The following is a 9,691-nucleotide window of genomic DNA, read 5'->3' as shown; positions in this document are numbered from 1 at the left end:
GCACGGACCTTCATGAGTGGGTGAGTGAGCAAGCGAGGAAACGATCGTGAACTCTATTGCGGAGGGAGGAAACACGAGCGAGAACTACGCGTGAAGGTGAGTAGAAGAAGAGTCCTGCTTTTTTTTTTGTTCTCGTGTTTGTTGCTGTTACTTCTGTTTTTGATATGATCTGCTCTTGTCCGCTCACCTAGAAGAGCGCACGAGCCGGCAGCTCTTCGAGAGACGCCGTTTCGCCGGTAGTTTTTTGTGAGTTATTCTCGCATCCGGCAGAGTGTCGTGTGATATGGTGTCGTGTGACAGAGGTCGTCGTCATCGCAGCTACTTACACCATGTTGACGTACTTGTCCTGCGGGTTCATGTAGTCGAGTCCGTTCGGGCTGAACGTTTGCGAGCCCATCGGACCGGCCAGGGCGGACGTGGACGCGAGCCCGAAGTTGGCGGACGTGGTGTACCCAGTGTGGCCCATGTTGTAGTTGCCCTGGTTCTGGTTCTGGAAGTAGTCCATCTGGCTGTAGTAGGACGGTGTGTTGTAGTTGTTCGGATACTGTTGGTACTGGTTGTGCCAGAAGTTGTACGTCTCGTGGTTCGGCACGTACGACAGCGGATTGTGGGACGTTTGCGGTGTGATCGGTGGCGACGGTGTCGTCATGATGGAGGAGTTCGACCCGAGCGGCGTCAGATTGCCGGCGGACGGTCCATTGCCCAGCCCACCACCCGCACCCACACCCACCCCAACACCAACACCGCCGACGCCACCGACCCCGCCGACTCCGCCAACACCACCGACCCCACCAACACCGGCCGAGCTGAGCGATTGCCCTAGCCGCGAGTTAATGTTGACGTAGGCGGAGGACGAATGGTGCGCTAGGTTCAGCTCCGAGTCCTTCAACAGGTCGTAGCCGGTCGGCTTCATGCCCCCTGTTTCGTTGCCACCGCCCCCACCACCGCCGCCGGCCCCGTGATGATAGGACGAGGGTTGCTCCTTCTTGCAGATCACGTTGATCGGCGGACTGACGGAGGTCGACGGTGTAATCGGCAGTATCGGCGAGGCGTTGCTGTGACTCAATCCGAGCGGCCCATTATGGTTCGGGCCGGCCGGGTTCGACTGGTTGCCCCCACCGCCATTGCCACCATTGCTGCCCGCGCCCGGCCCACTGCCACCGCTGTTGTGACTGTTGTTCATCGGCGTATGCTTGATCGTGGGCTTGTTGTTTGCGTTCACTATCGAGCTCTTGGTACCGCTGTGACTGCCGTTGTTACCGTTGTTGCTGCCGGCGCCACCAGAGGAGCCAGAATTGCCACCGGCTGGCCCATTGTTGCCGCCAGTCTGTCCCGAACGGGCTGAACCGCTCGACCCACCGCCACCGGACGATTTGCTGCTGTTGAGATTCGATGAGGACTGGTGCTGAAGCTGTTGCCGGCACTTGGCACGTCGATTCTTGAACCATACCTATTCAAAAACAAGAGGAAGAGAACAGAACGGGGATGAAATCTCACATTAATAATGCTGGTCCGTTTGCTTTACCAACTATCCCGCTGGTCCTTGACCGGCAGGAAGGATCTCTTGTTCCAAAGAGTTTCTCCCCGAAGCTCCCGCTGTGACTCCCGCTGAGCTACTCTCAGAACTTTACCAAATCGGTAATGATTCTATAATCACTGTTACACAACCCACCGAAAGGCAACGTAATAAAATGAAGCGAATCGAAACAAATCACACACTCCCGCCGGGGGTTTTTTTCCCTCGAGAGACACCGCAACCGACATTGTGGAGGGGTGGAAATCAATTTTCCTACCGGGCTATCAGGGCTCATCCAGCAGGCGCAGTATCAAATAACAGCATGAAAACCTCTCCATCACTCGACACACCAACACAACCCCAAGGGAAATTTGCTGCCTGGGTGGGTAAGTCTCCCACTGCCGGACCGGAGCCGGAAAATTCGTATTTCCCACAACAGCTGGCCGTGCTAATCACGAATGTCCAAAACAAACATCGAGCGTAGAATAAAAAACCGTTCCCGAAACTTCTGCTGATCTTCACATCCTCCGCAAGGCAGATCGAGGGAACCGTCCAGGACCTTTACCCGTGCCCACAATAACACAACAATACCAAAAGGATACGAGCACAGCAAAAGGTACACAAAAATGGCAAACATCGAGCCCACAAAATATTGTGCACGACATGATCGATGACAGCACGGAAGACCCAAACCCGAAATGAAGCGATCACAAACTCGCGGTTTGTTTGGTTACCGAGCATTTCGCATTTCGTTTTGGAATGTTTGCTACCGAAGATGCCATCGATTACAGCGGCTTCCGGGTGCAGGGTTTTGTCGTGTATTGTTGCGCATTATACACGTATATGCCGGAGCATGCAAAACAAACACAACACGGCAAACGCTTGTTTGCCAACGGTAGGGATGCAGGATAATGGGACCGTCGAAGATTGTTGTGGCTGTTTAGATTGGGAGAAACAGATGTTTCTACCGTATTGTTTGTTTGTTCCGTTTTGTCACCAAGTGCTGCTGGGCTGAAGTATTTTCAGACAGTGGCCCTGTACTTGGCATTGCGAAACAGTGCAATTGTTAGCAGCTGTTAATGATGTTGCAAACATGTTGAGAAAAATAGATTTTAATTCAATGACAAGTAATATTGTTTTCTTGAAATTCAGGTTCTGGTTGAGTTTGGCCTACTACACACGCGTCGGCTGATGAGACTCGGTGGTGTATATAGTGTGGCGCCGGCTCCATATGACAAGCGCAAGTACATAATCCTATCTGGATCATTCTTCCCAACCAACGACCGACTATTCGGCAACGAAGAAAATAAGTCTAGTAAGTCATATATACAGCAGGCGTGATCCAGTAGTAGATATCCCTAGAGGAGCATCAAAAGAAGATAAATCTTAATGCTTTGATTAATGAAGAGTCATCAATTTGAATCTTGAATTAGGAGTCATTCAAATCATGAGTCAATTCTTCATAAATCCTTTATGAAACCTCAATGACAAATCCTATCCGCCAATCCTTGAAAATTCAAATATCTATGTGAATTCATGAAACTTTAATGATTTAGAAAACTTTAAAGGTATCCATAACTTTAAAGTTTTGTAAATTCAAATACCTTTATCTACAAAATCACGCGAAAACTAGCGAATTTGTGTACTTCGCCAAAATCCACTTGTTGAAATGTGATGAAAGTTAAAAATAAATTATGTAACAATATTAAAAGTGGTCTGTTAGCAGGCTTGTTGCGCGGCATATTATAAATAGCCCACAACAGCAGCACAACACTTTCGAGGGGAAGAAACTTCACCAGCAAACTGATGCGCCCGCAACTGATAAGCGAAAAGATTCAATTTTCCGCACCATACGCATATTTTCCCTTCGAATAACAAAACCCTGAAAATGGAATTTTCCCCTGCTCCTTCGCCCGCTTGCACGGTGCCGACAGTCAAAACAAAACAGATTTTGCCCCCTGTCTTTTTTTCTGGTGCGTTTCGTCAAATCTCGAACGTCACTCAACCGTAATGTAGCGACACAAAAACCGCGACGGCGAATGAATACCAAATCCTTGATTATCACTCCATTATACGGTCCCCTTGCAGCTTTCTCACCGCACCGGGAACAGCGCTCGGTTGCAAGAAGCAGCATCCTATTCCCAAAACACCCACCCCCACCCCCAGGACGCCTGGCCGAAAAGAAAACAACAAGGGAGGTAAAAGTGCACGGTGGCGCTTCCCGAGGGCAATTGATTTAAAATTAAAATTAAATCAACAAACTCAACACGCGGGTGCCGCAAACACCGGGCACAATCCATAAATGTTTAATTCGCCGCAAACAACCGAAAGCAGCACGGACGCTGCGAAATGAAAATGTGTCACTTGACACCACCCTTTATGGGCCGTTTGTTGTGTTTGCCCAGTCGAACCGTCCGTTCATTTCTCCCGTCGGCACATGTTTTGCCGCCGGAAAATTCTCACCCACCATTGGTTTGTTGGCACCTTTCAAAACGCGTTTCCACGCGATGACGGTGTGGTGGTGCTTCGTTTCGATTTTTCCATTACTTTTTTGTAGCCCAGTTTGTTCACTGCTTCTTTTGCGTGTAAAATTCCCACGTTCGGTGCGGATTTTCATGTTAAATGTTGCAAGAATTCTTAATACCCCGCTTGGGCCAACTCACCTGTACGCGCGATTCAGGAAGATTGATCTTTAGTGCCACCTCTTCGCGCATGAAAATGTCCGGATAGCGTGTCTTGCCGAATAGGGCTTCCAGCACATCAAGCTGGGCCCGGGTAAAGGTGGTCCGTTCGCGGCGTTGTTTCCTTGGATTCACACCTACAAGTCGGAATACGTGAAAAAGGAAAAGAAAAGGGAAGAAAAGAAATAAAGAAATATTAAAAATCTATTCGCGAAATAGGAAAGCGTATTACTGTTAAGGCAGGAGTTTGTTGGGCAGGTTAGAAGGGTAAGCTTACGCTACGCCGCAATACTAATATACGAGCACTATCTGAAACGCAAAAAAGGAGCAAAACCAAAAGGGCGCAAATTCCGCGCAAAACCAAACGAGAAAGCATAAATGAGATGAACTTTTGGTTGAACGAATTTTGGCTCACAAAAGTCTACAACTTTTAGTCAATTCCATTCCGAAAAGAACTAAAGAGAGTCATAATTTGATTTAAAAACAAAATAATGCCTCAATACATCCAGACGTGGCATCACATGGGAAGGAAACAACTGTGTCTGTAAGAAAGCATTTAATTGTCCTAAGCGAATCCAGAATAGCGACTACTCCTCCATTAGGTACACGGTAGTACGGCCATCCATTCGCATCCTTCTCCAGCCCTCGATGTGATGTCCTGCAAGAACACGGAAGCATAGTTAGTTGGCTGAAATTGGTAAGGATATAGTTACTGCTTCTGTTACTAGAAAACATGGCTATAACACCATCTTCACCACGCGCGTTACCTACCATAAAGGTCATTGTGCTGCTGTGTATGATTTCGCATTCTACTAACGAGTTCAGCACGCTGACATGAAAAGCGAAAATAATATAAAAAACATACTGCAAAACACCAGCTGTAAGTGCATTAAAGACGCACTGGTACCACCAAAGCGTTTCGATCGTAAAGCGATGCCATAATTATGTGCGCCAGTAGTATAATGGTTTAAATGGTTTTACGGCACACTGACGCCGTTTTGCGCTGGCTCTGAGCAAATCCTAATTTTTCCCTTTATCTTGTCCTTCTAACCGGATAGCACCGATGTGAAAAAGGAACGGGAAGAATGGAACAAACAAACAAGAAAAAAAGCTACACGCATACAAATATCTGGGGTCCGGAGTGTGCAGATGCGGCCAGAATTTGACAAATTTATTCCAAATCACGCCTCAGCTACCAGTTGTCGTATCGGGCTGTTTATACCAACGGTGAAACGTTGAAGCGCGGCACAAGCTAAGACAAAAACAGACTCAAACATACACGGAACAGCAGCGTACATGCGACGGGGCTGCAAAACAACACCAAGACCCCTGATTTATGGCAGGCACGTACAGTGCCTCGCTGGTAATGGCCAGGCAGCACCCCTAAAACAAACTGGGGTTGCTGTTGCTCTTTGGCACAACGCAACCAAAGCGAGTGAAGAAGAGCGAAAATGACAAAAAAAAATACACATTGGGCTGCATGCGTTCCGAGAGATCAAGCCCAAAAGGGGGTAGCTCGGTGAAAACAGAGCGGCAAAATGTCGAACCAGCCAATGCGCTGCCATACGGGGTCGCGGGAAACTGCTCCGTGAGTTTGCATCTGATCGGCGCCCAGAAATACAAAATGGTGGTTGTCGTGCATTTTTTTCCCTCTTCCGAATAATTTTGACTGTTGGCTGGGGGTTTTTTTCTGATTGTATTTAGCGACTTGCTTTTACGTTTTTTCGCAGCATGCGGCGTCTTGTTTGTGACGTTCGATTGTTCCGTGGCGCCAACAGCGCCATCTTTGCGCTACATTTTCCATCCCAAGGTTTGGTCCTGCACTGCTCTCCCACGTACACACGTCGAGAACAAGCCGAAAATAAGGGTAGTCCAAGGCGAACGCCTGGAGGATGTTGGCTCATTTATTTTTGTTGTTTTTAACGTTTCGAGTGGGATTTTTACAAACACTCACACTCGCACAAATGCGTGAAAGTCTACAAGAAGAGTGTCGTGTCAATATTTGTCTTTGGCTATGGCAAGTCAAGTCACACACGTCGGTTAGGTAGCTCGCACCGTTATCCCAATTCCCGAGTCACGTGTGCTGCTACGGGTCTTCCCGTAGGCTTTTGCCGTCGTCGTCGGGGGTGGGCTTCCCTTACCACGCGAACCGGTAATTGATATGCAAACACATACACACACACACCCACAAACAAACAAAAAACGAACACTACACGGGGTTATTTCGCTCTTCGGGATAGTGTTTGCGCACGCCAAGGAAGTGAACCTTAAAACTCGATATCCCCTGCGGGCAAGAAGGCACTTTGAAAGTGTTGGAAAGTGGGGCCGATGAAGCAGGATGGTGGGGGTGGGGTTGACTTTTCATGCCCGTCGCAAGGATCTCGGGATGTATCGGTTACAAGCACGGGGTCGGTGAAAGCAGTCGAGAAACCCTGCCGATGTATCAGACCCGGGCACGTATCGCATGTCGCGCATCCACCCGCGCCACAGCGAAAGGTGTCTGGCAGTCGTTTGGCTTGGTTTCTTGGTCGTCGCACACCACGCTGACGGTGACGTAAACACGAAGGGTATTAATTAGCCCTACTGCTAGAATTTCCAGCGGGGTAGCAGCGCAACAATGCTTGGAAATGGATTTGCAGTCTCGAGCATCGATTGCCGTGTGCCGAAAGGTGTCCAGGTGAGACTCTTTTACAACCGGGACTACCAAACAAAACCGTACTAGAAGCCGTACAGCCGGCGAAGCCCTTTAGATGCGGCCTTTTTTCCACTTTTCCGAAAGAAAAGTGATGCAGGGGACTCACCACACCGTAAAGGTCACGTACGCGAGGTCATTCGGCTGCAACTGGCCAGGAGTTCAAGCCCAATCTGTCGGGCGACTATCAGCGACATGGATACGGAACTTACACCAAGTGTTGTATACCAATCTAACAACAAAACTCCTAAAACTCCAATATCCTCAAGGACCTCAGTCTTGTCGTTGATTGATTTCCCATCTTCATTGTTGGCGCTGCGCGTTTTTCGCGATGCACCGAAAAAGTCCGGAGGGTTGGCTCGTTTGATTTTCATTTGCCACCCCGTTAAGCGGTTTATCTCGGGGCGCTCTGTTCCATTCATGGCGAAAATACAACAACAAAAAAGCAGTACGCGAACTACAGCTGCAACGGATCCCTTTCCAACGGTGAAGGGATTTCTGAATTTCGATTACACATCCACGGCCACACGATAGACCGAATGCAGTGGGAAAGTGATCACATTTCGTTGCAAAAACTCCCTCTTTCTAGCGTCGTTATGGGCCCGCTGCGTACACTCGATGCCGGTCATAGATGTTTTATAACAACCGAATAGCGCCATCAGTTGGCTAAAAGTTCCAGAATCCAGAAGCTGTCCGATTCAGCATGGACAGTTTTACATCAGTCCGTGTCTCGAAAATTCCACGTCCATTAGGCGAAACACTCCAACCGTATGGCAAAGACCCCCAGGACGGTAAGTAAAACCAACGTAAAAAGAAATAGAATTCCCAAAAAAACGGCATGCCAATTCGCGCAACCGACCGAAACGGAGCTCACAAATGGCCGCTTCTCGATTCATTAAAATTTAATTTGTCACTCAAGCGCAACCGTCGGTAAGCGTTGATGAACGAAAAAAAAACCCGAAAGAAATGCACAGTTTTCATTGCCGTGAGTTCTCCCATCCCCGGCTCCCACCGTGAATGTCCGGGATCGTTCTTAAAGCCAACAACACATTCTCGCCCGTATCGCCATCTTAAAGGTCGCCGCTTCTGTCACTCTGGGCTCGCGTTTGGCAGGCGCTCGCGCCATTTGCTGTCAGGTTTCGGTTGCCGCCTGCCACGTTGCCTCAACCCAGCAATGCTGAAGTGCTGGGGGGCGGAATGGGAAAGAGAGACACACACACACACAAAAATCTTCTTGCAAGATCCACACAGATCCCACAGGGCTCCACGTCAGCACGTCATGGGAAACCGCGTCAAAATCGGGTGAAAAGAAAATGTGAACCACTGATGGCTCAAAAGGCCCAGCCAGCCCAACAGTGGAAGAAAACGAGAAAGACGTCCGCACCCCTATCCTGTCGGCCTGGCGGCCTGGGGGCTTTTGATGGGGCGTCTTAAGCGAGGAAAACCTCAACACAAAAAAGAAGAGCAACACGCGGCGGTTTGCTTTCAACCTTTGGCATAAAAAGGGCGGACAAAATCTCCCTCCTTGTTGTTGTTCTTCTGCTTCACACCAAAAAAAAGAGGAAGCCAGCCAAACGAAAACCACGAGAAGCTAAATAAATAGAACGAAGCGAAGCAGCAGAGTGACGGATGAATTATTGTCACGGTGATCACTCGAGCGTAATTTTGGAAGCGCTTTCCCGTCGCAAGTTCAATGCGTTCCATCTTTGTTTTGCAGCCCTCCATCTTGTTTTGGGGGAAGGCCTGGACCCCAAAAACCTGAGGCCCTGCATCTCCCCTCCCTCTATTCCTTTTGTGCCGCGTGGTCTTGCCTTTTTTTCGTTTCAGATAAGAGGGTAAATGCTACTAGGTACGGTACTACTGCTACACCATTACTGGAAGCTACGGGTATGGGATGTGGATGGGTAAGGGTGTCAGACACTGCAGGCAGCTCCAGCACCGGCGTACTGACAGTGTGGGATACGAATCAATCATCCACCTCGGGAATGGGGAAGGTTGATCGAGATCCACCTCTGGAGTTGCCGTGCACGCAAGATGGTACAAGGAACGCTGGAGCGCGGTACCTGAGCGGGATGACTGTGGATGATCTTGGGGAATGGGAGCTGCTCCAGACGGAAGCTGTAAAATTAACGAAGCTACCAGTTTTAAGAGCCTTCGGTGCGTGGTTGCTGGATTAATGCTGGCTTTGTTTCGGCTCCCCTTTGTTTGGAGAACAATTTAGTCTTGTATTTCTTGGGTAATGCAACTGGTAACTTCGCTCTGCTCATTTTACAGCTTCTGTCCCAGTGTTGTCCGATTTGCGCAACACTGTTGGTAATTTTGGAACCGGTGGAGGGTCTTAGCATTATAGTTAATAAAGAGTAGAAAAAAAGCGAATATTTACCCCACATACCTTGCGGAAATCCTACAGCATCTAGCCCGTGGGGAAGACCGAACGGGGCTAACGATGTCATAGGCATTCCGGGCGGTAAAGGTCCATGCGGATGCGCATGGTGTGGATGATGGGCGGTACCGTACCCGTGCGGGTGCGGTCCGAGATCGGACGACTTGAGAAAGCCCGCCATCAGGGCCTCGGTCGAGTGGAGCGCCACGGTGGATGGGTGTTGTTGGCAGTACCGACCCCCAACAGACGCGTACTGGTGCGCGTAGCTGCTCACGGTGCTGGCGTTACGTTGCTTCGGTCCTGACGGTCGTCCTCCGTTTGCTCTGCGCTGCTTAGGCCTGTAATGGGGAAGAACAAACAGTACGAATATTAAGCAAGGTGAACAAAATCGTTAGGATTTTTTTTTTGGCATAGAATAT

At 49.1% G+C, this 9,691-nt stretch overlaps 1 protein-coding gene across 1 annotated transcript; it reads right to left on the bottom strand.

Moving 5' to 3' along the window:
* Positions 1-322: 322 nt before the first annotated feature.
* Positions 323-9,453, bottom strand: LOC128714010 (homeotic protein ocelliless). The gene is made up of 3 exons (XM_053808890.1): positions 9,273-9,453; positions 4,180-4,334; positions 323-1,450 (listed from the first exon to the last, which is right to left on the bottom strand). Exons 1-3 carry the CDS (start codon positions 9,451-9,453, stop codon positions 323-325), a joined length of 1,464 nt encoding a protein of 487 aa, XP_053664865.1.
* Between the last annotated feature and the right edge of the window lie 238 nt (positions 9,454-9,691).

This window comes from Anopheles marshallii, chromosome X (assembly GCF_943734725.1).
Source record: "Anopheles marshallii chromosome X, idAnoMarsDA_429_01, whole genome shotgun sequence".
In the NCBI taxonomy this organism is placed as follows: Eukaryota; Metazoa; Arthropoda; class Insecta; order Diptera; family Culicidae; genus Anopheles; species Anopheles marshallii.
The sequence above is the reverse complement of the archived record's forward strand: the minus strand, read 5'-3'. Positions and strand labels throughout refer to the sequence as shown.